The following is a 13,175-nucleotide window of genomic DNA, read 5'->3' as shown; positions in this document are numbered from 1 at the left end:
CTTCACTTATTGTTGCTGCCACTCCAAGAATCACACCAAAGCTGGCTAACTGCATGTCAGAACAGTGGCTCATCAAGACCACTACTGTCTGCTCTGACTGACAGTCGCTCGCCAATGTCTCAAAGGTCATTCCTAGCATGGCCACCTGGGATTCTTTCAGCTGGAGATTCTGGGGACCAAAATGGCAATGTCCAGCAACACAAAGCAGGTGCTACACTACACCCCATTTTCTTCATCAGGAACCTCCAAAACAAAGTGATTTTGTCAGTAGAAAACCACTTAGTCAGTTTACTTGTTCTCTAGCTTCCTGCTTGGCACCTAATTGACAAGCGTTTCCAGCAGGAAAAAAAGGTCTCTGCCTTAGGTGTTCATTTTGTGTTGCTTTTAAATCTGTCTTCTGGGGTGGGGGTTACAGGTTTTTAAACTATTTAAAGATGTTTTTATGGTTTGCTTGTAAATGACCTTGAGACATACGTGAAAGGCAATTAATTAATTACCAACTCCAACCACACCTGTGTTTTCTACTTAATGGCTTCCATTCACACTTTCCCTAAAATGTAGCATGCTAAATTTAGAACCAGCATTGTGGGACAAGAATCTGGAGAGCATGCACTGGTTCCACTGTGCATTTGTTTAGCTGCAGCCATAAGTGAAGACAAAACAAATGACACTTTACCCAACAGAGAGAGATATGTCACAATAATACGATTTGGATTGGAAGTGGAAGAGGTTAGGAACAGACAATGGAACAGAGTAAGAGCACAAAATGGCAATGAGGGAACACATAGAATGCATTTAGGGTAGTTCAGGAAAGTGGGTCTTGATGATGGGCATGAAGCAGAAATACAGCCTTAAATGAAGGGAGAAGTGAGAGCCTAGGGAGAAGCATGTTGCAAGGCAGAGACTAGAATGAAAGACTCAGATAACAGAAGCTATTAAGTTATGAGTCTGAGCACAGTGAAGGAAGAAAAGGAAAGATTAGCGAGAAGATAAAATAGGTAGCTGGCACAATAGCAAAATGAGAGCTGGATAACTTATTATTTCCCTCCTGTTCAAGCTCAAGTTGATCGTGGCATTTTTTATTTTCTATTTTCTATCAATTGTCTATCAATACATTGAACACTGATTTCTCTTATACAATACTAGTATTTAAAAACTAACAAATAATATTTCCATCAAAATAGTGAAAAACTTTCTTACCAAATAAGGGCAATATTTGGCTACTTGTGCAGCAAGGACAAGGCCATCAAGTAGATCTTTATCAAAGTTTACTATCCATCTTGTAGGTGGTATATCACCTGTTTGAAATGAGAATTTAGTGTTTTCCCCTGAAGAATCTGCAAGCCTATTCTGACAAAATTCCTCCATTTTTTCCTTGTGGAAAATCATATTATAAACATAGTACAATATTTCAAGTATGTCTACCCAATCTTCCTATATAAATTGTAGTTTAATTCCCTCCTGCAATGTCCCCTCACCAAATTATGTTGGTAAGCTTTCAGTTCTCAGACATCTTCATCATCCTTTAGGATGAAGATCACATGAAGCCCTACCACATCAGATCCTGCAAATAGATCTATAGACTGGTCTATAGATAAGCTATTCAGCACATGGAAGTATTTATAGATAAGCATTCATTGGAATTATCTATTGGCAAAGGATGCATGTATGTTACCCTAAAATGGCTCTTTTTTAGGAGAAATCTCCTAAGATAATAGCTGGAATGGAGGTCAACAAAAATTCCTTACTCTTATATATAAAAAGGTAAAGGTAAAGGACCCCTGACAGTTAAGTCTAGTCGCAGACGATTCTGGGGTTGCGGCGCTCATCTCGCTTTACAGGCTGAGGGAGCCGGCGTTTGTCCGCAGACAGTTTTTCCGGGTCATGTGGCCAGCATGACTAAGTCGCTTCTGGCGCAACGGAACACCAAAACCAGAGCAGCGCATGGAAATGCTGTTTACCATCTTGCTGGAGTGGTACCTATTTATCTACTTGCACTTTTTGGCATGCTTTTGAACTTCTAGGTTAGAAGGAGCTGGGACAGAGCAACAGGAGCTCACCCCATTGTGGGGATTCGAACCACCAACCTTCTGATCGGCAAGCCCAAGAGGCTCAGTGGTTTAGACCACAGCACCACCCCCGTTCCACTCTTATATATACACCATACCTAAAGCTCAAAATTACTAGACCCAGATTGTACATTAGCACTCAAGCTCAAGAAGCACTCTTAAAGTTTATTTGGAGCTAGTTCTCTAACAAATGAAATATTTTATTATGCAAATAAAACAACAGATTCCATTTACTGATGCCCAGCTAAGCTGACTAGTTTTACCTCTGCTTCATTTTTTGCTATCTCAGTCCTAACAATTATTTGCTTTTCTTGTGCACTGTTGAAAAGCAAATGCATTAATTAGAACTCCCATATGTCTTAATTGACAATTATGTTACTCAGCTTTAATAATTAATACATCAGCACTTAGAATATTTACCAGCCAAAATTGCATTAGCACTAGAGTCATAGGTAAACACCATAATGAATTAAAATGTAACCCAATTCCAAAACCCAGCCCTGGAAATTTTTAATATTTAAAAGTAATTAGAAGGTTTCAGCTACACTAAAAGGTTGAGCAAAGCCACTGCAACATTAATAAAGGAACATGGGGTTTATGTCACTCTATACAAGAATTGTCATTAAATAGTCACCTGGTAGCCATGGTGACCTGAAAAGTCAGCACCTCTTATTCACAGCATTGTACTCAGCAGTCCAGCCCTTTAAAAATAAAATTGTGTGTATGATTCCCACAGTGTACTAACTGGTTTATAAATGTGTGTTGTATTTTATATGTATTTTGTTGATTTACTCTTAAACTATGTATTTTGGTCTATGTTGTAACTTGGTCTATGTTGTAACTTGGTCTATGTTGCAACTTTAGAGTTGTTTAGATAGACAACTGCAAATTATGTATAAATATTTTTTAAAAAAATTAAATCAGGCATATGCAGTTCAGTGTTGAGTGAATTCATATGAGAAAGAACCTTCATTGACCAAAATCAGACAGGGGCAAGGATGGCTTGTTGCCTTGCTAATCAAAAGTGCCTTCTCACTAACATTACAATTACTGGTGGACAAGCCAATAGCAGTGAAGAGGAGAAACTGCAACTGCAGCCTACTTGCCCATTCACCACCTTCCTCTGGAAAGCAATAGGGAACTGGGCCCAATCTTCATGCTGGATGAGGATCTGAAAGCAGCCACTTCTATTTCTTGTCTCTGTTCTTGATGCTCACCTGAACAAGTGGGCAACTGAGCACATACTGATGGCACTGAGGACAAGGAGGAGACTCCAGTCCCCTGTTGTGCTGGATCTTTGCAGCTACCTAAGGATCCCAATCCCTGATGCTGGCCTAGTTCCCAACTATCATAAATATTCTGCTGACTATCCTGTTTGGACCGTTGTCAACATTCATTGCTACACACCCAAGATTTTGGACATTACAGTGAATACCCAAAATTTTATGAATTTTGAAATTTACATAAGGATACTGACAGTCTCAGGTAAATATTGTAAATATCTGAATACAGCTTCTTATTTTTCAGAAATAGAAATCATCTGGGATTGTCAGCAAATTTTAGGCAGATATTCATGTTAATATGCGTATAACACCTGTACACCCTAACCATATTTTAGGTTCTGAGATCAGATGAGCCACTCTTCCAAAAAGATTTAATAAAAATATTCTAGTACTAAATTCACACAACAAAGAGGTGCATGATTCATAGCAGAAATGTCACTTAGCATTTAAGATTATCTCCTTCTGACTTTTGAAGTAAAAGTCTGGGAAGGCATAAACAAACCTTCCATTATTGGTCCCAAACTGCAGTTGAAGCGTGGGTCAAAAAAAATTATTTAAACAAGTTTCTAAAGGCTTCTAAAGTTTATGATGGCTTGGATGAGTGTCAGAGCTTAAGAGATTATCACTGTGGGAGGAAATCTATATAAAAAAGAATTTTGTTTAGTGCCCTTGTAGGAACAAAGAGCCTGAGAACATAACTTAAGGCAACATCAAGAAAAGAAGGTACAGAACATGCAAGATCAAACTTATAACCTGTCATTTTACCTGACATCTCAATAGAATCCAGTTCAAAGATTTTATTTCAATGCATGGAACTAAAGGCGCTCTTTGCTCCAACTTACTAAAGAGCAACGCTACTATGTAGCGCTAGACTTTCAAGTAGAATTGCTATCTGACTGGTTTTAACGGGTTCTTTAAAACAAGCAAACAAAAGCAGTTCTCAGACAGCTGAACCATAGAAGCCCTCAAGCGTTCTTCATGTTCAGGCTGCAGAACCAGAGGAATCCATGCAGGCAATCTGCTCATGCAGGGTTTTCAGTGACGCAGGACATTCTTAACTGGGGTGCAGGGCATGGATATCTTTTAAATTCTGGCTTGCTCTTGACCAGAGGCGGAGCTAGCTGCTCCGGCACCCGGAGTGACGCACATGCTGTGTGCCTGAAGGCAGAGCAATGGGGACAGGGAAAGCGTCCAAGGAGGGCATGGCCGTGGTGATCATCCCAGGGGGCGGAGCAAACTACCCATGGGGGGCTGCTTCCTGGGCGGGGGAGGGGGGAGGCACGCCACTTTGCCAGCAGCCTTCCTCCATTCCCTCTTCCTTTTGACAGCTCTGGAGAGCGCCCCCCCCCCAGGAAGCAACCAAGTAGTGGGGAGCAATGGCATGCCATGCGCCCGCAACTCCCAATCCTCCTCTGAGCTGTCAAAACGAAGGGGGAAGGGGGAAAGGCCACCAGCAAGGCGGCACGGTTCCACCCCTTCCCCTGACAGCTCAGGGTAGGCTTGGGAGTCGTGGGCGGACAGCATGCTGAATGTCACCTCCCTCAGTGATGACACCCAGGCCAAACCGACCCCACCACAACCCCTTCCTCCACCCTTGCTCTTGACATCCACTGAATACAGCAACAAAACACCTGTAAGCCCAAATAGTTGGAACTGAAATAAATGTGAGGGTAGAACTGAACTGTAAGAGAAGGGAGTGGAGGAGAAGAAAAAAGGAACATATGAGCCTGAGTGGCACTGTCAATCTCTTAACCATGGATTCATTTAAGATTCATTTAAGAGCAAGTATCATATGACCCTCAGTATCCCTGTTTATTATAGCACTTGTCCGTCCTTTCTGCTGCCACTCTTCTATCACAGCTTGCTGGCTTCTCCTGCCTGAGCACAGGAAATATGAACAGGTAGTTCATGTTCAAAATATTCTTCTGATATGAAATTAATACTTAATAATAACACAGAGTCTAGGGCTTCCCAATCAGAAGGTCAGCGGTTCGAATCCCCGCAACGGGGTGAGCTCCCGTTGCTCGGTCCCTGCTCCTGCCAACATAGCAGTTTGAAAGCACGTCAAAGCGCAAGTAGATAAACAGGTACCACTCCGGCGGGAAGGTAAACGGCGTTTCCGTGCACTGCTCTGGTTCGCCAGAAGCGGCTTAGTCATGCTGGCCACATGACCCAGAAACTGTACGCCGGCTCCCTTGGCCAGTAAAACGAGATGAGCGTCGCAACCCCAGAGTTGGCCACGACTGGACCTAATGGTCAGGGGTCCCTTTACCTTTACCTTAATATAATATCAATTTGGTGTGTATGGTGTATATGATGCAGAATTGCCACAAGGCTTGTGACACGAATCCTTTAAATAGTCTTGTAGTTCTTGAGCATGGGTGTCAGATGGGGTGGCACTTTCGCTCTCAAACAACACGTCCTTGCATTTCCTGTACATAGCACCTTTTCTCTCTATGTCTCAGCTCTTGGAGTAGGGCCTGGATGAATAGTTCACTATTCGGACTGTGGCTTGATCTGTTCTAACGCTGCATTTGATTCACTCCAGCTGCTGGACACACCATATGGATACAGGGAAACAGGTCTGTATAAACATTCTTAAGCATGTATTATATTTCAGCCTTGTGTGAGCTTCATGAACCTCCAGTCCTAGTTAAAATGTCTTTTTCCTTTCAACACAGGCTGAGGACCTGTCTAGAGAACTAGCTGCTTTGGGTCTCAAGAGTGGCACAACATGTGTTATGGCACCACATTACACTAATCCTAACCCAGTTTTGATGGCACAGCATGGAACAGGATCAGATCATTAGTGAATAAGATCAGGTCATTAATGAGGGGGAATGTCATAGGCATAGGGCAGTAATTTAGAAAAGATACATTATAAAATTATGTTGAGGCTTGGTTAAATAAAATAGCTTAAAGGAAGTATTTAAAGGGTTCATACAACAAGCCTTGTAGTAATTCCGCATCATATACACCAAACTGAAGTTATATTCTTAAGTATTAATTTCATATGAGAAGAATATTTTGCACATTATTTTAAATGTTAATGCTTTTCTAACTTAGACTGCTTTAATCTAACTACTTAAAGATCAAACTCAGCACTGCAGTCACAGTCGGTGTCGAAAGAAGAATTATACTGACATTCATCGCTTTTACATTTTCACTGGTATAATAAAACAACAACTAAAATTTGAGCAGTGCACAGTACTGTCAGAGAGGTGAATAAGTCACACAATTGACTTTTAAAATGCTCTTTTCAAAGGATGCCTTTGTTCTGAGACTTTGAAAAGACTTTGAGAAGTCGTTTTGTTCAAGAAGAAAATAACTGAACTGTCCAATTTAGAAAAAAATGGCCTCAAAAATTACTTTTTCAAGAGGGACTATGTTTCAAGAGGGACAGCTTCATATTTCAATATCTGAATACATTTAAAATGTTTTGACCAATTCTAAACTTATTTTTAAATCTGTCTTAGAAAAATCTTTACAATAGACTTCCTGCACATAAAAAACCAGGACTACCAGCAGAATACTAGTTAGCAAGTTGGTGTGATTTTCCCCCACCTTTTTTGCTGTCTTTCCACACAATTGCTCGTGTCTTCTCAAAATTTCTGTTCATCCAAATAAGAAGAATTCTTTCAGATGAAGAGTATATATTACTAGACAAAGGATCAGCACTTATACGTGGAACATGTTCGGGGTTTTCTGAACTGCTCTCGGTATCATCTTCAACAATGGAGACACGGTGAAGAACCAAAATCTAAAATGGACAAACTATTTAAAACTTTCTTCTATATAACCGACAAACACAGATTTACTCAGAATAAGCCCTACTGCTCTAAGTGAGATATCTTACACAAAGTCTTTACTAAGTATACTGCCTAGTGGTAAGATCCTGCTCTAACACAAAGGCAACTATCTTCTCCCTTTTACTTCTGCTCTATGCTTCAGAAGGGACGCTTGCCTCATGAAGCATATGTACCTTTAGTCTAATGTGCAGTTCAGAACATAATTATCTTTTGAATTTCACACTTCTCCAAATTTCGCGATGTAGTTCTGAGCTCAAATGTACCAAAATGCCAAAAGTGCAAACATCACATATTTTAGGATAAAATAGGTTTAGAAATATCAACAATGAGATTACTGAAAAATAGACTCACCTGCCCATACCTATCATAACACACCATAGCTGAGCAGATGAGAAACAAAAGCAGAAAGCTGTTCTAAACCATGGTTTGCTTGCTGTACACCTGAAAGTTCAAACTACTGCATGGATTCTTAACTCAGGGTTAGCACAAACCACAGTTTTGCATTATGTCTGAACCCTGCCTAAGACATATGCACAAGCTTGCTGATCTCACCTTGTATATTTGAAGCAACACATCTGTCCAAGCTCGCTTGCTCATGGCTTCAAATAGACAATCATCCAAAACATAAACATAACTGTCATTAGGATCAAACGACTCAACCTTCGGAGAAATATGAGAAACTTGTGATTTATACTTTGACTTCATTCTAAATTGGACAACAGCAAACACTAAACATTAGCTTTTGCTTTCTAATATAATCACCATGTATAACAAGTAGAAATGCAGAAAATGCTGTGTTATTATACATGAGGATATGCATAGTAGTGCTGCAATTGAATTCACATCTACATGGGCTTCACTTCTAAATAAATATGCAAAAGTTTGTCTGTTAACAGGCTGCCATCTAGTAAGAAGCAAATCCCAACTTGCACCCCGATGAGCAACTTGGTGCAAAGCTGAACATTCCCTCCATTACATAATGTTATTATAAGGTAGAGAGCATAAATGTACACTGTAAGTCACAAGCAAACTTTAAAAAATAGTAGCAAGTATAGCACATTTGGAATTAAACACAGCATTATATGGGGTATGTCGGGGGGGGGAGTTCTTAATCTTTATGCTTAAAATTAAGCCCAAGATCAAGATTGAAGTGCATTGATACATTTACATTATATAAAATTACCTTCACCATAAGCTGTAAACAGGCCCATTTCTTATAATCTTCAAAGTCAAGGAGAAACTGAGGCAAAATATGAGGAAGGCATGCTCCTTGACCTCTAACATCAATATAGAAACAAGAATAAAGGATAAATAATAAAGTCTTGGAAATTGACGTTCCTTTCTCACACTCTTCACTGATGCACTGTATTCATGCCCCCTTTTCTGTGCCAATACATTTGAAATATATAGCTATGAAATTCTGCACAAAGGAGGCAGCAAGAAATCTGTCCTAAAAATCAGGTGCGCTACTCACTACAATAAAGGCAAAGGTAAAGGGACCCCTGACCATTAGGTCCAGTCGTGACTGACTCTGGGGTTGCGGCGCTCATCTCACTTTATTGGCCGAGGGAGCCGGCGTACAGCTTCTGGGTCATGTGGCCAGCATGACTAAGCCGCTTCTGGTGAACCAGAGCAGCACACGGAAATGCCATTTACCTTCCCGCCGGAGCGGTTCCTATTTATCTACTTGCACTTTGACGTGCTTTCGAACTGCTAGGTGGGCAAGAGCTGGGACCGAGCAACGGGAGCTCACCCCGTCGCGGGGATTTGAACCACCGACCTTCTGATCAGCAACTCCTAGGCTCTGTGGTTTAACCCACAGTGCCACCCACGTCCCTTACTCACTACAATAACCTTATGACAAATATAGAAAATTGCAGTATTAATTTCAGTATATTTCACTAGATGTTTATAATGAAAAAGTATTCTCAGTCTGTATGCGTAGATTTCTTTGTTTAATAAGGGAGACACATTTTTCTCCTTTTAAAGGAATTGCTTAAGTGTCCTATTCCTTTGTCTTACCCAGTCAGCAGTCACAGTCAGAATTAAACATCCTTATCAGCATTTCCAGCCAAGGTCATTTTGCAATCTAGTTCATAGTTACTGAAATTTGTATTTGAGTGAAACATGGGGTAATAAGTCAATTTTATTAACTATATTGGGCAATTTTTATATCAAAAGAACTTTAATGTGGCCACAGTGGCCTATTTTTGATGCTAGACATTCATATAAATCTTAGCACACTGCCTTCACTGCAGAAACTTCCACATTTGGCTTCGTTGGACCTGAAGAGCTCTTGAACATATGATGCAATTCACAGGCTGTGAAGACCTGAATTTATTTTGAGTGCTCTGGTACCACTTTTTTAACTATGTATGTTGAGCTGCATCTGTGCCTTTCACCATTTGACCTGCTTTTGCCAGGTCGAATGAGGTCTCCCTTGTGGAAAGACTGGCATGAAGAAAGCGTTGAGCAGTTTAGCCTTATTTTATAACAACATTGCAGCCAGCCAACATTGCAGCCAGCAACATTGCAGCCAGCCAGGAGGAGTGCATTCCACAACCAGAGTACTATAACTGATATGGTCTTTTGATGGGTCCTAGACTTCTTGAGGGCACAAGAAGAAGGGCGAGACAGACGACACAAGAAGAAGGATGACAGAGGACGAGATGGTTGGACAGTGTTCTCGAAGCTACAAACATGAGTTTGACCAAACTGCGGGAGGCAGTGGAAGACAGGAGTGTCTGGCGTGCTCTGGTCCATGGGGTCATGAAGAGTCGGACACGACTAAATGACTAAACCACAACAACAACAACAACAACAGACCTCTTGCAGCTGGAAGTACAAGGAGGTCCTCCCCAGTAGATCTTAGGTCACATAGGGGAAGAGTGGAATGGGGAGAAGTGCTCACTCAGATAATAGTGTCTCGATCCATTTAAGGAGAGACTCAGTCCTCAGATAACCAGGTTCCTAGCTGCTTATGGCTTATACATCAAAACCTTGAATTGTGCTCGCTAGTTAACTGCCAGCCAGCACAGATCTTTGAGGGCTGCTGTTCAATTGTCCCTGAGGACCAGACCTAGCAGAACTCTGGCAGCTACATTTTGCACTAGCTGCAACTTCTGAACACTTTTCAAAGGCAGCCTCACAGAGAGCACCTTGTAATAATCTAAAAGGGAACAGCTGTAGCTGGAAATAGGCACTTGGTGCTACTCAAGCCACCAGGGCTTCCAGCAGCTGTGAACCTGCCCCATCCAAAACAGGCTGCCTACCTAATTCCCAGATTCAGGAACCACAAATCCGCAGAACCTCAATCTTGCTAGGATTCAGCTTCAGTTAACTGGCCCCCATCCAGCACACTACTCCCTCCATACGCTGGTCAAGCATGGCTTAGGAATACTTTTCAACTAGACAAAACATAATGGCAAAATATCTTTAAAACACTCACCTGAGAAAAGTGATCATTGTAGAATGCTGCCAGTGAAGTTGCACCACTCGCTGTATGGGGTCGCATGGCAACGACTGGCTTGAACTAATTCCAGGCAGCAACTGCCCACTCAAATGGAGCAGCAGGTCATAAATTGTCTTTATATCTTTACCAAGGTTTTGTCTAAGCTTTTCATCAGATGGAGCCATTTGAATTTTACAGACATCACTGAGCAAAGAAATAAAAACAACTCTATTTCATTATTAAAAGCAAGCTAATATTAAAACACATTAATGTGATAACTCTCTGGTTAGAGATTTAATTATGAAATATGCACTTCACTGTAGTGATTCTGGTGCTCATCTAAAGACACCAGTGTATATATAGAGCTCTGGGCCCTAATCTATACACAAACACTATATAAAATGCATCTGTGTTGGACTGTTGGATTGTATTTCTGTCTTCTCTGATAAATTAAGGAACAAAAACCATATCAAAATCAGTTAGTTTATCTATGTGCTGTTAGATCATTAAAACTCTTTTGACAGGTAACTAGTAATAAATCTTTCAACAAGGAAGCCCTGCTTTACAAGAATTCTGTTGCCTTCCATTGCTATTTTTATTCTAGATTTATTTGATCAGCATTATTATTATGTATCCCTCTTCAATTTATTTGTAAAAAATATATATATTCAAAAGAACAACTTGAACATCCCTACAAGAAGTCCATGTTCAGGCAGGAAGGTAGAGCAGAGATGGAATGGCACAGTTGAAATCCGTGCCAAATCATACCATACCACTGGCATTCAGTTTTTGACACACATTTTCTTTCAGCCACCAGGCCCTATAAACTTCCCAAGATCTTAAAAAGAGAACTGCCAGCCAATTTTTTAAAAATTAAGGAAGTATACAAATTAATGTTCGTATAGATAAAACACATATAGTATATATGGTGCATGAATATTTTCTGTTCCTCCTCAGAATATAAGTAGTGACAGAATACCCAATGGAGCTAGACATAACCTGTGCACATGTATACGTACAAAATGTCCCAAATTTAACATTTACAATTATTTAACCAAGTTACTTTTTGTTTAGAAAATGCATCTGTTGGGCTGTTGTTATTAAATTAATATACAACTGTAAGCCTTTCTAGCTAATGGAAGACAAAGGCAAATAAGTAAAAAAACAAAAACACCAAGGTATAAAGCTATCAAGCTTTGGGTAGTGTTTTTAGGACCCTGGGAATAAGGTGACTCAAGGGGAGCATTTCAGTCAATGGGTGGTATTGAACTAAGTTTTAATCAGAGTAGACCCACTGAAATTAATGAACACAATTAAGTTAGCTGCATTAATGTCAGTGGATCTACTCTGAGTAACACTTAGTTCAATACCACCTGCTATAACTAGAGGAGAGCAAACATATTATATACACTCATTTTTTATTATTTTAAAGAGATATGGTGATCAGAAAGTTAGCCTGTAACCAAATCAAGGCACACATAAAGCTGTGTCCCCTTTCAGCTGTTCATGCCTCATTACACAGGTCTTCATTATTTTGCTTAAACTAGAGGTGTATATTTGTGGCTTTTCCTCTCCCAGTCTTCAACCTCCTACCAAGATCTCAGTAAAATTCCACTGTAGGTATTTTAGTAAAACAGTTCTTTTAATCAAACGAAAAAGACATTCACTGTTTAAAAGGTAGGAAGTGTGAGAAAATAATGAGCTAGTACCGTCTTAAAGAATGTGGAATGGAAATGGGATTTGGCCCTTTAGACCAACCAAAGAGAGTAAACCAATTCTGAACTGCTGAAATGACTTTCTCATAAAAAGCATACTCCTCTGTGCCTTCATCAGGAAAAACCAATAATTCAAATTTGCTTCTAGCACGTCTAGTTGGATAGGTAGATTCACTCTTCAGCCTTTCAAGAATCTTTTCCAATTCTGCAGAAAAATATCTGAATTTAGTTGTAATTATACCACTTCCTAGAACGCAAAGTAGTAGTAAGCACTTACTTTCTTATACATTTGATTTCTGCTGGAAATAAAACCAAGGACTTCGGGTGGGTTTGTACACTGTGGTGGCTGATTAGTAGCTACACTACTATGAAGAAATCATTAGCTATCAAAGCAGACCAAATCAACGTATAGCTCCATACTGGAACATGATTAATTAGATCAGCTGATAATAAATGCACTGACATTTCTTCAGTTCCACCATACATTTGTGGGTATACTAAGTAGAGATGTGCACTCATCACAAAATTCAGCACTTCAGAAAACAGCCCCAAATCAGCTCAGGCTGCTTTAGAGACTACTGGGCACCTCAGATGTGAATCTCAGTTCAGGAAAAGCAAAGCACTGTGCCTTCCCACTAACATAGGTAAATCACTCAAATTACTAACTTTATTTCATTTTCTTTATGACAGTCTCAAATGAAATTTGCAGGTATATGATTCCCTCCTAGCTGGGTAAAAGCTGGCAAATTCCAGACAAAGAGGTGCTGGCCACGTCTAAAGTTTGCTTTTGGGCTTTTTATTTTATTTTTTTAAAGGAAAAAAAACTCTTTTCTTTTCGACAGAATCTG

The 13,175-nt window shown here is 40.1% G+C and overlaps 1 protein-coding gene across 1 annotated transcript in view; it reads right to left on the bottom strand.

Annotated features, from left to right (window-relative positions):
- Positions 1-13,175, bottom strand: part of CFAP47 (cilia and flagella associated protein 47) — a 198,149-nt gene that overhangs the window by 134,957 nt on the left and 50,017 nt on the right. Inside the window, exons 29-34 of the mRNA XM_079972197.1 lie at positions 12,322-12,532; positions 10,610-10,816; positions 8,345-8,438; positions 7,714-7,821; positions 6,917-7,112; positions 1,201-1,298 (exon numbers count right to left, since the gene is read on the bottom strand). Of these exons, the coding sequence (XP_079828323.1) occupies positions 1,201-1,298; positions 6,917-7,112; positions 7,714-7,821; positions 8,345-8,438; positions 10,610-10,816; positions 12,322-12,532 (914 nt within the window). The remainder of the gene's footprint in view (positions 1-1,200; positions 1,299-6,916; positions 7,113-7,713; positions 7,822-8,344; positions 8,439-10,609; positions 10,817-12,321; positions 12,533-13,175) is intronic.

The sequence above is a fragment of the Podarcis cretensis genome (assembly GCF_951804945.1).
Source record: "Podarcis cretensis genome assembly, chromosome: 4".
Classification (NCBI taxonomy): Eukaryota; Metazoa; Chordata; class Lepidosauria; order Squamata; family Lacertidae; genus Podarcis; species Podarcis cretensis.
The sequence above is the reverse complement of the archived record's forward strand: the minus strand, read 5'-3'. Positions and strand labels throughout refer to the sequence as shown.